We start from the raw sequence: 16422 nt of genomic DNA on the forward strand, positions 1-16422 counted from the left end.
TAAAAAATCTACAGTATATTATTATATTATAAAACGGTCAGTTCTGGTCCTTGATTCTGATTGGCTGAGCGGAGTTCTAAGCCGTTATAAAATACCTCAGTAACCCACTGCTTCTTGGGGCTTATTGCTTTATTATACTATATCTTAGGGATGTAACGGTTCAAATTACTCACTGTTCGGTTTGTGTCATGGTGTTAGTGTCACGGTTTCAGTTCGGTTTGGTTTGTGCTATATTCAGGGAAAATGGACTACTGACAAATAAAAATAAGAACAAATAATCAAGCTACAAGTAACAGCACCAATAAAACAACAGAGCGCTTACACAATTATACCGGGGACAGGCACTACAATGGTTCAGATCTTACTTATCAGACAGACATCAATTTGTCCATTTAAATGGGGAATCATCCAATCTAACGCAAGTAAATTATGGATTACCTCAGGGATCGGTTTTAGGACCCTTGCTGTTCTCCATATACATGCTGCCCCTTGGAAACATTATTAGAAAACATGGAATTAGCTTCCACTGTTATGCAGATGATACTCTAGCTATAGCTATATACTGTATCTCATCAAGACCAGATGATTCCTTCCAGCTATCCAAATTGGCAGAGTGCATCGAAGATATAAAACACTGGATGACTTGTAATTTCCTTCTTTTAAATTCTAATAAAACAGAAATATTACTTATCGGGCCAAAGACAAGTGAGCAGAATATTTCGGATTATAACCTGCAAGTTGAAGGATGCAGTGTTACTCCAACAAATACAGTTAAAGACCTAGGCATTATATTAGACAGAAACCTATCATTTAAAAATAACATCTCAAATGTCACAAAAACAGCCTTCTTCCACCTTATAAATGTTGCCAAATTACGAAATATTTTAAGTGTTGCTGACGCAGAGAAGTTTATTCGTGCATTTGTGACCTCAAGACTCGACTACTGTATGCACTACTTAGTGGTTGTCCTGCAGCATCAATAAACAAACTACAGTTAGTTCAGAATACAGCTGCCAGAGTTCTAACCAGGTCCACATAACCCCAATGTTATCATCCCTTCACTGGTTACCCATTAAGTATCGTATTGACTTTAAAGTTTTTAAAGTTCTTTTAATTACTTATAAAGCCTTAAACGGTTTAGCCCCTAACTACATAACAGAGCTTATACCACACTACAACCCATCACGCTCTCTAAGATCTCAAAACTCCAGACTTTTGATAACACCTAGAATAACTAAATCCACCAAAGGGGGGAAAGCTTTCTCATACGTAGCACCTAAACTCTGGAATAGCCTTCCCGATACTATTCGAGGGTCAGACGCACTCTCCCAATTTAAATCTAGATTAAAGACACATCTTTTCAGCCAAGCATTCACTTAATGCATAATACCCTAAATAAACCACCGGGCGACTGCATTTATTAGATATTATTTACTAGAATGATCTTGCTTGTTCTATAAACACCATGCACTGTGCTGTGTTTGACCTTTTTTGTATCTTTCTGTTTTTCTTATTTTCTCCTGTAAAGCTGCTTTGGAACAATGCACATTGTGAAAAGCGCTATATAAATAAAATTGAATTGAATTAAATGCTGTTATAGTATATATTATCTATTTGTTCTCTGTAGTCTATAGCATCTCCACATGTTGGCTTGCAGACCGAGATGACTCTGAAGGTCCTTGTGTGGACAAGCATCCCCTGCATTGCTGAGCTTTCCACAAGTGCAGATTCATCCGCGGGGCTTTACCTCCGTGCTACGTGGCTTTATTTATCATGCTCACTCTGCAGTGACTAAAACTATTTTACAAGCCACAGCGCTGAATTAATGAAGGATTCTGACACAGGCACCTTCCCCTAGGGTTTAAAAATAATTACCAAGATAAATACAAAGTAGCTGTTTTGTCTTTCCTTATTAATTATCACGTTACAGGAAATATTAAGGCTAACAGCGCTTTTTAAACTGGTTTGTTATGTTCATTACAGAGTCCATTTTGGGGCTGTAATTGGAACGAGTAGTGCTGTTCTCTGCGGAGATCTTCAAAGTGGCTCTGTAAAGGGTGAGCATTAAACCACATGCTTTACACGGCTGCCACAGTTCTGTCAGACAAGCTCTGATCTGGACGAATGCATTGTCTCTATATAGATCCAGAATCAAGATACTCACTGTTTTTAAAATGTAAATGTTTTCAAATCCCTTAGCGTTTAACAAATCAAAATTTGAAATTGTTCACGAGGCCCCTAGAATTATTCCCGCCTATCCACTAGCTATGGCTAGTGCAGGTTTTTGGTCTTAAAGGACCCCTAAAAAGTGAATAGGGACCACTTGGTTATCCAAATGATATTAAATTTCCTTTCTTTCTTCTTTCCTCGGTTCTTACTTTTCATTTGCCGTCAGCCAGTCTTCATTTTTGTCCTTTTACTCAACTTTCCCACTTCCTCTTCTGTTTTTCTTCATACTAATGGAAGGAGAAAGTTGAGAGTTACCTATACTAGGTCCTGCTTCTTTGCCTCTGCCTGAAGTAATTTCTATGCTAATGAGACTCTCAATAAGATAAGACAGTCGGCAAGGGCTGCCTCTCCAACGCAGACTTCATGATGAGAGGGGCTGCCGGCTTTACCCTCTGTGTCGATCCATTCATGCGGATATTTATCTTTTATTTATTCACTTTCATTCCGATTCTGTCAGCTTAACTGTTTGTGAGGTTTTATTTTACTGTCTAATGACATTAGACACAGTGAAATGGTGCCAACGGTCTAATAGAGAAGTCGTGGCACTCCTAGTCGGTTTTTACCTATGGACTGCTGCATGGGCTTGTCAATTGTTTTTTCTTTATTTGGTGTCTATAGTACAACCTGCCTTTGAATACATCAGAACTTACTTGTACACACTCACTAAATGTGACAAATTACTAAAAAGTTTGAAAGCAGGTGCTGTTGCCACCTGTTCTGACAGCACGGCAATGCTTGTTGTCCTTGCCGTCCAGATTGGGTGTTTTGTCCACGGTGACTGTCTTGAATTGGGACTCACTGTTGTGTTAGGAGAGTGCGATTACGGTTAAATTTTGTATGCATGCTTAAGCCAAAATCTTTGACATTCAAAGGCATTTGGCTCTGCCATAGCAAATTAAAATACATTTAGGTTGCAGTCCCATAAGAAAGGGTTGAAAGGAGAACTTTAATGAACGCTAATGAATGCTGAAATAATGGGAAATGTAACAAATATCTGCAAAGAGAGCTGCTGTTCCTCAGATAAAGTGCTGCGTTGTATTTTCATCCTCAAGAACAAGAGAAGAATGAATATTGAAGCTGCAAAGTCACAACTCGATACAGTATCCAAATACGCATGCCACATAGCTCTCAGAAACTAAACCATCCAACAAAAAGCATAAATTATGAAATAAGTGGAATATTTAAAAGTAAGCATTTGTGGAAACTGACACATGCCTGTAATTCACCATATACAGAGTTTCTTTGATTATCATTTTTGGTTTCTTTTGAACAAGCCTTCAATTCTTTTTTCGGCCGTTAACTTTATTGCAGAGGGAACAGAATCCGTGTGCTTCTCTGTCACCGCAAGAACCTTAAAGCTGAGCGATCTCACTGCATTTCAGCTCCATCAGCAAATGACACAGCTATGTGAACTGACCTTCATGCCGCTGGTCCCTCTAACATAAAACCCCACATCCCCATTTAAAGACAATCTGGAGCTCATTCACTGGCATTCATACAGTGCCAGATCAATCAAGTCCAGCGCCTCTGTGGGGAACCACAGTGAATGAGAGGTTAAAGAGGGATGTGAACAGAGGGGTTATCGTAATCACTTCACAGGATATGGCACATGGTGAATAAATGGATTCATCTAAAAAGCCTGATGTCTTGTTATTGCAATGTTCTTCGGGGTTGCTCGCAGAGACTTTGAACAGATGTAAAAATGATACACATTATAAAACACACAACTACAATGTCATTCGTAATGATTATCGACTCATAATATGGATTGAAATATGAACATTTGTAGGTTTGCCCACGAAGTTAGTGAAATGAACCAAGTATTGCTTCATTGCAACAATTTGTGCGTCTTTCGATTTGTACCGTCTGCCATTATCCTTCTAGAGATTTGCAGCTGAGCATTTGAATTAGAAAGCATTATTCATAGGATAACTTCATCCTCAAAGCTTAGCTGGCTCTGTCGGAGGAAAGCCAGAACACTCGCGATGTTGAGGGATCACGGTGCTTCCCGCGCAATGCGTGTTCATCATCCGCGAGTATAAAAAGGCGCGAGGCGCACTAACATGTTTTCCACAGTACGCAATGCATTACTTGTTTATTTTTGTGCATGTGTACGCTATGTTTAGGTGCAATGAAGACGGATGAGTCACGCTAAACGAAAGGAGATGTTAGAAAGCGCAAACAACGAGAGTTAAAGGCAGACTTTGATTATCAGTGAGTGCAGGAAATGATGTCATTGTTCTGACACGTGCTTGTCATTAACTCATTCATTTCATAATTTGAAATAATGTGCAAAAAAGTGCACTAAAGCATGTTTTTTTAAATAAGGCAACGCAAAGGGAAATAATGTGTCAGGCAAATGACAAAATAAATACAATAGCAAGTTATAAGTGGACTGTCCTTAATTTACGGTACACATTCACAAACAATAGAGTGCCTGTCGATTATTTCTGATAACAAGCTAAAGAAACCGAGGAGAACCGTTACTTGGCTAAACGTGTCTCTCCAATATTTTGAATTTAGACTGCGATACTAAATTCAACCGCTAGATGTCAATGTACCATATGGTTTCTTTAAATGCGACCAAACTATGACCCATTCAAGAAATTGTTTATTTTTATAAAATGAACATACAACAAAATTCTACAAATCGTTTATTTAATACAATTATTACACAATAAAATAATCATATAAATATAAATTAAATATAAATAGTTATATTAGACACTATAGCCAAACAAGACCGGAAGTTAAATGCAGTACCGGCGCGCGCGTCCGATGAAACGGTGATTGTACTAAATGTACAATTTGGTTCATTTAAATAGCGTGCAACTAGATTTTCCTGTCACCAAACGAACCCCAATGAACCCACTTAACTCTAAAAGTCTACACAAAGGTCTGTATGGGGGCTTCCATGGAAGAAATCGTTGCAAATGTCTGCGGCTCTTTAAATACGTTCCTGTTCTCCAGGGTCCGATTTTCACGCATCGCTTCTTGCCCATATCTTTGCATATGAAGGCCTAAGTAGCACATTGGTTGAGCCAGGGGCGCTGTGCAGCCGGCGCCAGGGAGAAACTCGGAGATTAGACGAGAGACGCTTCGCCCATTCAGCACCGCGGACAGCAGCCAGCGCGCTCCCTCTGTGGGCGGTGTTTCAAACGAGGCGATTCGGTAGGAACGTGGGAGCTGTCATTGCTATAAAGCCACATTTGCGGGAACCAGCGTCACCGCTGCACAGCAATTATAAATGCTGGGATTATGTTAATTAAAATGATCAGTTTTTGATAGGTGCCTTTGTAACATTGCTGCTCCACGTTATCATTTTTCCTTTATTTTGATCGTCAGGTTTGGACGGGAATTTTGGAGAGAATCGAGCTTATCATGAAGTCGGATATTTACTGTTCTCTGGTGTTTTAAAGACAAATACGACATGCGTTCATTGAGGAAAGGTATTTTGCGATGGATTATCAAAGGACATTATTTTTGACGCTTATTCTCCATTCATAAACACTAATATGTTACCAATTTCGTAAATAGAAATGCTTTTCTAAAAAAAACCTGTTATTTAAACGGACGAAATATCGTGTCGTTTGGCTTTCATCTTGTGCCATCTTCCTAACCGGTTGTAAAATGCTGTGACACTGAAGACACGCCGTTCCTCGATAACAGTTTTTTTTCTCACAACACAGAATGGGAAACAAATAGCTCTCGTTCTCTCTCTTTCACGGTTGCGTGTTTCTCATCTCAAGCAATGGAAACATTGTGAGGCTTCAGACTGTAACTGACGGACGCTTGCGAGAACTTGAGAAGCAGCAACAGTCTCGACACCACAGACATACACAAATAAAAAATGCAACGGGCTTTTCAAGTCGATCGGAGCGTGAAGTCCGCGCGCCAGGCTGGCTAGGAGGAGGTCTTGCGAGAGACAGCAAGCATCTTGTTTCGACCCCCATCCTGAAATGAGGCAAAATGTTGATGTGTGACAGAGGAGTCCAGATGCTCATCACTACAGTGGGCGCTTTCGCCGCTTTCAGCCTGATGACTATCGCTGTGGGGACGGACTACTGGTTGTACTCGAGAGGAGTGTGCAGGGTCAAAAGTAATAACGAGAACGAAACGAGCAGGAAAAACGAGGAAGTGATGACCCATTCAGGGCTGTGGAGAACCTGCTGTCTTGAAGGTAGCCTAAGCCTTTGCTTTTAACATGTGCTCTTAAAAGTGAACGATGACTTGCGAGCACAAACTTATGTGGTTTGTTATCTAAAACAAAAATATAGGCCTATATTTTTGTTTAAATGACAAACTATGTTAGTGTTACACCCTGCACATTTTTTTTGTAGGTATAATATATAACATTATTGTATTTATTAAATGAAATAGACTTCGCAATATTTTTTTGTAAGTATTGTTGTATTTATTAAATGAAATAGACTTCGGATGCCTTTGATAGAATTAACGATATGACACCGTTTTTAAACCTCAGTCACCTGAATTGACTTTTTATTCTGTAACACGTCGATCTGTCTTAACTGTGGCTCAATGGTTCATTATATGTTGTCATGACTTTAAGCTTTCAGTCACGAGTCCAATCTTTTAAAACAGCAGCAAGATTATTGCGTCTGTCATATAACCAATAGATCCGTGCAATTATATTGATTACCTTATATTACAGTTCAATAAATCTATAAATCTGGTCAGTTTTGCAATTTGTTGACATGGAACAGTTCATTTGTCAGGAGGCGTTTGCACGCAATAATCACAATGAATCTGCGTTAGAGCCTACGGGAAGAACTCTTATTGTTCAGTAAATTCAGTCATGAAACATGTAGTCAGGTGAGGTGTTCTGCACAGTTGTGAACAGCCTGTTGTCTTGACCCACACACAAAACCCTTCTATACTGTTCTTTGAGAGAAAATCAAAGCCAACTCAAATCGAAGGCCTAACGACCTGCTGGAGCGGCTTAACTCGACAAATTCCCCCGTAGAGTTTGACAGTCCTTACAGGACACGCTGTGTATTTCTTCATCCTCTTTGTTCTCCAGACACATTCATTTTAATTCAATGCAGTTTAGATTCGAGCAGCCCTGACAATGTTTGACTGGAAGCAGAATAATGTACTTCATAATGTCTTTTCAAACTTTGATTAATCTCCTTCCCCGGGGAACACAGAGAGGTGACATGACTGCAGTGAGATGGGAAGATCCTCATCTTTAATTGAAAGGGATGGGCGCAATCCAATAGATGTGGCCATGGCAGATTACACAAATCCAGTGATTGACTTTTCAGTATTCATTTAATTGAAGTGTATGTCACTGTCACACAGCGCACCAGATACCCACCACCATATTTGATCCACTTTTACGCAATAAAAAAGATTCACGTGATTTATTCGCTCAATATCAACAAGAGATTGATCCATCTGTGGCAAGTGGAAATCAGTCACGGTCTACATTTATCCATACAGTACATAAATTGGGGGGAATGTAATAATTAGGCTGGACAAGACGTTGATGCACATGACCACCCTCCTCGAATATAACCTTTAGGAGCGTGCTGTTATACACACCCATCAACATCCGCCAGTGCATGACAGCTTTGATGTTGTTTAATGAACTCTTGCTGCATGCTCACGCATGCGCCTCTGAAGACATTTGACCCCTCTGTGGTTATTGTTCACAGTTTGAATGCCGATGCATTGAAGCAAAGCATGCGAGTTTGCACTTGGCAAAGGACTGTACAGGTGTGTAGAATTATAAGCGTATTCCTCTGTGAACTACGTGAAGCTGCCATGAAGAAAGTGTGAACGTGTTTGTTTGTTTGTGGGGGTCACACTGCCTTTCTGTTCATCCTGCTTTAATGTCCAGCAGTCAGGTCTGTTAAATGGCCCGGGGGGAGTTCATCAAGTACAGCTCTGTGCCAATATGTAAATGAATCTGTCTCTGCAGGAGGCCACACTTATCCAGACTTCCTGAGCTGAAGTGCGTGTTGGATTTGAAGGGCAGTAAGATTCGCTTAAGATCATGATCTCTAGCACGTAATTATAGTTTAAATGCCTGATGGTACAGTCATATGTTTAACACAAACATCATCTATAATTTGCTATTAGAATTCATCTGAAGATATAAATCAGCCAGTGCATGCGATTCGTGATTCATTGCGTACCGATTCCCATCCATACGCGCTTACGGAAATGCATGACTTTATTAAGTAGATATAGTGTGTTACATAGCATGTCATGATGGGAGGGCGCGTTTAGCAGTTATGTATGTAATAATAATAAGGAACGCTCTAGTGGAATTTAACACGGGATCATATGCTGAATGGAGGTGTAAGATTAATGCGGTACGTCCTCAAGTGCAGGTGGATCTCAGGGGAACGGTTTGGCCGTGCTCAGGATAAATGATGACCTGGGAACTGAGGTGGGGAGAGAGAGAGAGAGAGAGAGAGAGAGAGAGAGAGGCAAAGCAGGGAGTGATGAAGAGGGACTCTCCCTTCCAAGTGTGCACCCAAGCAAAGCCTGTCTCATACACTCTCATCACGCACACACATCTCCTTGGAAACCAGCCGCTCCCGCCTGCGAGATATGCCCACTGCTCTATCTCTATACCTTCCCCCATCCTCAGCCCTGCTTTGCAGCCACCTCCTCCTTCTCCCCTTGGTTATGAAGGCTTTGGAGAAATACAAAAAGTGTGAGTTGCCTGGCCATCACGCTGCACCTAAAACATGTGTCGAACATGTGTGGTGAGGTGCTCATTGGGATACAAACACACCACTTGATATCCTTACACAGGTGTTTTTTTATGTGCACTAAAGGTTGAGGTAATACACATGGACAGTGAACTTCATTTCCTATGGCACTGTTAATGGAACAAACTTGTCAGCACTTTGCAGAACATTGTTGTAATACAGTTTTTATCTCTACCGTAGCAGATTTTTGAGGCCATTTAAATGAGCAGAAGAAATTAATAATGAATGTTTCTTTGTGTTGAAGCCCTGTCAGTATAACAGTCAGATATGCTTCTTACCGTTTTCGTTTAGCGTCACTGACGGGAGCTCCTGCACTTTATTGTGTGAAGACGGGAGGGATTGTGAAGAGAATTCTTCACTTTAAATGAATAAAAATGATTGCAAGCGAAGCAGTCTATTTGTTTATGACAAAATATATACAGCCGTGGAAAAAAATTAAGAGACCATTTCAAAATTATTTTCTGTTTTTCTGAATTGACTATTTATAGATCCTTGTTGTTAAAGGAACAGTTCACCCAAACATGCAAATTCTGTCATCATTTACTCACCCACAGATTGTTCCAAATCTGAATAATTTTCTTTGTTCTGCTGAACACAAAGAAAGATATTAGTAAGAATGTCAGTTATCAAACAGATCTCAACCCCCATTTACTGCCATAGTAGGGAAAATAAATACCAAAGGAGTCAATGGGGGACGAGAGCTGTTTGGTTACTCACATTCTTCCAAATATCTTCCTTTGTGTTCAGCAGAACAAAGAAATGTGTACAGGTTTGGAACAATCTGTGGGTAAGTAAATAATGACAGAATTTTCATTTTTGGTGAACTATCCCTTTAATTCTGTGAACGACTAACAATATTTCTCCCAAATTTCAAATAAAAAAAGATTGTTTCTATTTGCATTTATTTACAGAAAATGAAAACTGGGGAAGCAGGTCAAAATAACAAAAAAGATGCGCTGTTTTGTTTCAGACCTCAAATACTGCAAAGAAAACAAGTTCATAGTCACTTTTAAGCAATACAGCAGTATTATTTGTACATGAATTTAGGAAAAGTTCAAAAAAAATTTTTTAAGGTGATAGCCTTGATTTGTATCACAGTTTTCATGTGTCTTGTCATCTGTCAGTCTTTCATATCGCTGTTGGATGACTTTATGTGTCTCCTGCAGGTTTGATTTTGTTGAAATTCAACAGACACTGGACTAGAATGACCAGTCTAGTCATATATACATCTAGAAATGCTGATCACGTGAAAATTAGGAATGGTCAGTGGGATTTTTTCCACAGTTGTATTTCTGCATTTACATTTATGGGTCTTGTTATTTCAGGTTCTCGCTGCGTTTACAAATACAAAAATACATTGTGTCTGTCCGAGTCTGAAACCATGCAACATTTAGTCAACCGATGTATCAATATCGAATGTTGTACACAATCAATACGGTATTGATGTTAGTTTATTTCTCTTTATTTCTGACAGTGGTGGTGGGTGCATGCCGTTCTATGAAGCCAGCAGGAGAATGTGGACCATAGTGAGTCACTGTTGTTGTAGACTCTAGCCTGTGATGCTGCTTCTGCCCCTGGCTGCGATGACCTTTGTGAGGCAAATTACTCTTGATAGATCCTCTAACAGCATTGGTTAGGCTTGCAAAAATAGCTCCCCGTGTCTCCTTCCCATCTCAGAGAGCTACCAGAGATAAGATAGCCGGCCGAGATGAAGTGAGACGCTCTCATCTGCATTCGGACTTTAATAACCTATTTAAATAAGCCTTTCAAAGCTGCCCAGCACAATCAATCACAATTGAATCTCTAGACGTAACAGATCACTGATCAAAGATTGCTGACGAGTAAAAGGGCTTGCAACTAGGAGATGGGAATTATATTTATATACGTTCTGTTCTGCAAGATACATCCAGAGAGGAGTATGTCATAGTTTTATGATGTCGGCTGGTCCTCTTCTGACCTCAGTCGAGTGGAGTGTTCTCTTTTGGACATGTGCCAACTGTATACATAAGCACAAACATGATTTCACACAGACCTGCCAGAGATACTAAGTGGCTCACATTAGGTTGAGATGAAAATGCCAGGGCTGGGATGGATTACATATTGGTTAGGCTACTGTGAAAGGGGGAGTGCTGAATAAAATAAGAGACTGTATTATATTGAAGAGAGGCACAGGGAGCCAAGAGAAAGCAGGCCTGAAAAATCTGTGCAAACACTTTTCAATGAGTGTTGATTTAGGCGATAACAGGGCTTGTGAGAATGTGTTGCTGGCAATCTGTCTTGGTGCATGTGTGCGTGTGTGGCCCTCTTGCTCTACCACTAGTATTGTCACCTTGTTGCCATTCAGAAAGAAGACGTTCATAAAGGCATTTATATCCAATATTTAAAATATTTGTATGTGTTTCAATAACATACACACACCTTTTAAAAGCAAACAGTATAACATATATACACTGATGTTTTCTTTTCCAATTATGAGCATTTCTGTGTGTTTTATTTTTAAACCTTAAAGGGATAGTTCACCCAAAAAGGAAAAATTCTGTCATCATTTACTCCCTCTTTTGTCATTTCAAACCTGTATGGCTTTCTTTCTTCAGCAGAACACAAAATATTTTAAAGAATGTTGATAACCGAACAACAGCGGCACCCATTGACATGCATTGGTTTTGTGTCAACCAATATCTTCTTTTGTGTTCTGCAGAAGAAAGTAAGTCATACAGATTTGAAAAGACAAGAGAGTGAGTAAATGATGACAGAATTTGGGTCGTCACTTTAACGTCCAAGAGTGGAAGTATGTTATTGGAATAAACTGGCAGAATACTTTCTTTTGCTATTGCTAAGGCTTGCATTATATGTTTTATAACATATCATTTATTTTGCATTATAGCACAATAATATTTTGTTGCTTTATGCGCAATTTGACAAAATTACAGGCTTAATATTGCCAAATAAAACATTGTTTTTACAAGTAATTCTGCATTTACCTTTGTCTAGAACATTCTGTAATCTATCCATAACGCTTTGCGTGAAAGATGGGAAAAACTTCCGGTTCAATGTAAACAAACACGTTTCTGCCAAATTTTAAGTCATTAGTTTATAGCAGAATGTGAACTTACACTGACAGCTCTTATAAACTACATCAGCATACTGTCAACTACTTTATAGAGGAATGGTATGATGATTTTAATACTTGACGACGGATATTTAGCAACTTTATTGATTCAGTTGTTATGACCGTAAACCAATGAGCAATTTGAAAATCATGGAGGGTTTTCAATTTCTTTACATGATGTCGATTGTGTACTATTTAAAGATGTGGTAAATCATCATTTTTTTGTATTTAAAAGCGAACTGCAAAGGGTTGCACGGTCCTGTAATGTTAAATGTTTATTATCTATTTGCTTGAGATATGCTGTCCACATTTTAAAGTTTGTGTTTTAAAAATTGAACAGTCCCTCACAGAAGCAGTCCGTCTTAACTTTAGATCTGTGTGTGAAGCGTTCTTTTTTACAACGTGAAATAAGATTCGCCTGGTTGTAAGTGCAGTTTCGAGATCATTTTTTAATAGATTCCCACATGAAACCAACAGTATTACAATTCAGTTATTCAATGCTGCAATTAGTGCAATACACTTTACCCACTTTCATTTTTACAGTAGCGCCCTCCGTAAACTTGTGGATACATTAACTTCTAAGGCAAAAATATTGGTTGGGGTGAAAATGAATCAACATCTTAATTTTGATCAAATTGCTTTAATTTTCACACACAAAAAACATAGTTTATGTTTATCATAATCAATATAAAACATTTTTTATGATGGATTTGTATATTTCAAAATAAAATTCTATTTTTGGGAAAACACAAATTTGTGAAAACGGCACTAAAAAGGACACACGAAAAGTAGCAAAAGTAAACGATGAAGGAATAGTAAAAAAAAGTGTACAAGATGTGACATTCATATAACAAAAGAAAACAAATCTAAATCTGTCAGTTTTTTTAATAAAAAACTAACCCCGGGTTTAATAAAAAGTACCTATAGCTGAAGAAATAATAGGCACGCACACTTACGCTTTACAACTGTTCTAAGTAAATACTGACTCTAACAACAATAGGTCTAGAAGTCCCAAGGTCCTTTGCGGTGTCAAACACACACTTTCACACTCCTTGGGAAAACATTGATTGTGTTAGCCTCTGGGGTTTTTCTCATAATGTACTTAGAACTCAATAGTATAGCCATAGCTCTTCAAAGTAGGACCCAGAGTGTCCTGTCTGCACAAGTCACTGCAAGAATTATTGTGGCTTTGGCAGTGAGTAAGTGTCTTCAATATCTGCAGCATGTCCACCTGCGAGGGTTCATAAGCTCACCGCCGAACAATAGTTATGGCTTTGTCCCTCTTTTTATGAGCTATCTGTCTTGTGTTTCTGTGATCTCCTGGAGTATTGTGATTAGAAGGCCTGCAGAAAGAGCCGTGTTCCTCCCCTATGTTATTAAGTGCCGTTATCTCCCTTGTGCCCCGGTTGTTTACTTGCATCCACTCATGTGGAACAGTTTTTGCCACGTAGCATGTCCAGCTCTGTATTATAAAGATCTTGCATGTTTTTTTCTTTCTTGTGTTGGTGAAAAAGGGAAAGGTAGAACTGAATATTGATGTGTGTGTGTGTGTGTGTGTGTGTACGTGCATCTATTTCACCTCTGCATGAGCACGGTCACCGCGGCTGAGTGCTAACAAGCCAAATAAGTCCATTAAACTCAATGTTGGCCGTGCCCGAGGAGACCCCTCTGTGGAGAACGGGCTGGCAGGAACCTTTGGCAGGCAGCTTCCTCTAATGCTTTCATGGAAAGCTAAATCAAGCGTGTTGTGCTCGAAAGAACAGCCATGAGATGAAGGCCACTGGATGCATGTGTCAGGCAAAAATGCTTTTCAGATGTTCTTCATTGCAAATCACAGTGTCAGCAGTGGCTGCTGTTTGACTCTCACATACAAACCAGCTGACTTTGAGTCCCTCCCGTATGCACAATAAACTTCAGCAGAACGCTTCTCATCCTCGGGATTAGACTCCGGTGGTGTCAGGCAAGTGTTTATCAACCGAACATACGGCCTTTTAGGATTAGCCCCCACACGAAATGAACTCACTTTCATGCCTCTGCCGTCGCGCGCGATTCAGCGAGCCCAAATATTCATGAGCTCTGCCTTTGACAAGTGAAAGACAAAATGAACTCATTGAATTACAAATAGGGAATGCGGCCCTCTTTAAATGATGCTAAACGCTGTCACTTTCCTGTCAGAGCGCCGTGGCCTTGCCACAGTGAGTCAGCGGTCAGGTTCGGGTCAGTTTTTCATCTACAAATGAACATTGTGGCATGAATGAACGGAGGAGATGAGATATTGTTGCGAGATGACGGGGTGATGTGCTCCATGTAAAACCGAACCCCTCAGGATTGCTTAAACTATTCCGCACCCGAGATGCTTTCAAGAGCCCCTGCAGTTCTCGAGGAAGCGGCTGCCTGCATCAGCTGCTACACAACCCCACCGCCCGTCCTCTGAAGTGTGCTGTCGTTTGAAGAGACTCCATTTAATGGAAAAGACCAAAGCGGAAGAAGTGAAGTTAAACAAACAAGTACAGTTATTGGGCCCCGCTGAGAGAACAGTAATAAGCAGCTAACAGCGGCAGAGCGAGCGAGAAAGAGAGAAAGGGGGGGGAGAAGATTGCCTCTTGTAAAATTTGAAGTCTTTCAGCTCCGTCTCGGTGCCGTTGGACAGGCCACATTGCACATTTATTAGCTCATTCTCCAGAAACATGATTTAACATGGACGCTCTGTCTTAGCACAGCACTCAAATAAAGCATTACTTGCTTTGTTGTTTAGTTGAATTAGCCAGCTGATAAGCGATCCTCTCGTTCTGGTAGGAATGTTGTTGTGATGAGGACAGTGCCCTGTGGAGGATCATTAAAACCACGCTTAATAAATGTAGATGACTCACCGTGTAAAAGCCATTAGACCAGGGCTAGTCAACTGTCAATCATCTTTACCTGGCCCGCCTTAACATTTCAAATAAGTCCCTCCAGAACTTTTACTTCTAAGTCCGTGGGGCACCTAAAGATGCGTTAATAGTGTTCAGTTTCTTGCACAGGCCAGTTGGTTCGCTTTAATAGAGGGTATGCATTGACGTCACTTTCCCACGTGAACACGCCGGGTGACAGGACACGTTTCTTTGAGCGGTAAAACACACAGCGTTTCCTGATATTGTAAGCAGCCATTTAGCTGAGTGTTTTGCCACTCAAGGGAGCGGTGTGTTCACATGGGAAAGTGACGTCATGGGCATACCCTCTATGAGACAGCAGTTTAATGTCACAAGGGACAGGGATTACCTTTGTGCTGGATGTATTAGCGTTTTTGACTTTTATTGATTTGACTTTCAATATCTTCTTGAAAAAACAATGCCACCCATATCTTGGATGCATTAAGGAATATAAAATACAATTAAAAAGACAACCTCCCTTTTAATTAAATATCATGAAAGGGCACAAATACTGGATGCCATTTATGTGTGAATGTTTTAATATATGACCTTTGCTTTAAGTAACAGCAACAAAAACAGTAAGAAAGGAACAAAATGCAATAAATAACAGAAGAAATGAGAATATGGTAAAAAAACTGGCCCGCATCCTATTTATACTTTTGGAATCTGGCCCTCAAAGAAAAGTAGTTGAAGACCCCTGCATTAGACCAATCATTCTCTCTGCAAGCTGGGCCTTCGGTTTACAGCCTACCTGCAAAATAAGGCACGCATAGGTTAAAGACGGCATGATGAAATTGTCATTAAAAGATGGCAAAGTGGAGCAATGGTGTCTCGACCAGTTACATGCTGGCATTTACATGCAGATTGCCTAAAGTTCAAGACTTTGCCATTTCAAACCTGTATGACTTATTTCTTTCTGCAGAACACAAGAAGATATTTTGAAGAACATTGGTAACCAAACAACATTGGCCCCCATTGACTTCCACTGTATGCACCAAACCACAGAGACATTTCTCACAATAGCGTCTTTCGAAACACTCATATACAGTACAGGTTTAGAATAACATGATAGTAAAAAAATGATGAATTTTTATGCTGGGGTGAACGATCCCTTTAACCATTATAAATGCTGATAAAAGAACTGTGATACCACAGTTAAAGATGTAATCGTGTAAGAATGTAGACAGTTTACGATGGCTCGAAAAGCTCATTTAGTCTAGGTTGGCAGCTGGAACAGAGCTACGGCATCTTATTATTATTTCTTCACATGTAAATAAATGATGTTTGTTTGAGATTGCCTCCCATGCCAATAGATTTGGCCATTGTATTCCAGAAAGGGTGAAATCCCACTTGACAGGAAATTTTATGGAAATACTGACTTGTGCTCCAGTGCACCGTTCAGCATAAATGAAGTCTGTAAATTCCCTTT

General features: G+C 39.8%; 1 protein-coding gene across 1 annotated transcript in view; it reads left to right on the plus strand.

The window, feature by feature from the left end:
• The first annotated feature begins 5176 nt into the window (after positions 1–5176).
• cacng3b (calcium channel, voltage-dependent, gamma subunit 3b) overlaps positions 5177–16422 on the plus strand; it is a 30839-nt gene continuing 19593 nt past the window's right edge. The window contains exon 1 of the mRNA XM_057346924.1: positions 5177–6409. Within this exon, the coding sequence (XP_057202907.1) occupies positions 6199–6409 (211 nt within the window). The 5' untranslated portion in view covers positions 5177–6198. The remainder of the gene's footprint in view (positions 6410–16422) is intronic.

The sequence above is a fragment of the Triplophysa rosa genome, linkage group LG11 (genome assembly GCF_024868665.1).
Source record: "Triplophysa rosa linkage group LG11, Trosa_1v2, whole genome shotgun sequence".
Classification (NCBI taxonomy): domain Eukaryota; kingdom Metazoa; phylum Chordata; class Actinopteri; order Cypriniformes; family Nemacheilidae; genus Triplophysa; species Triplophysa rosa.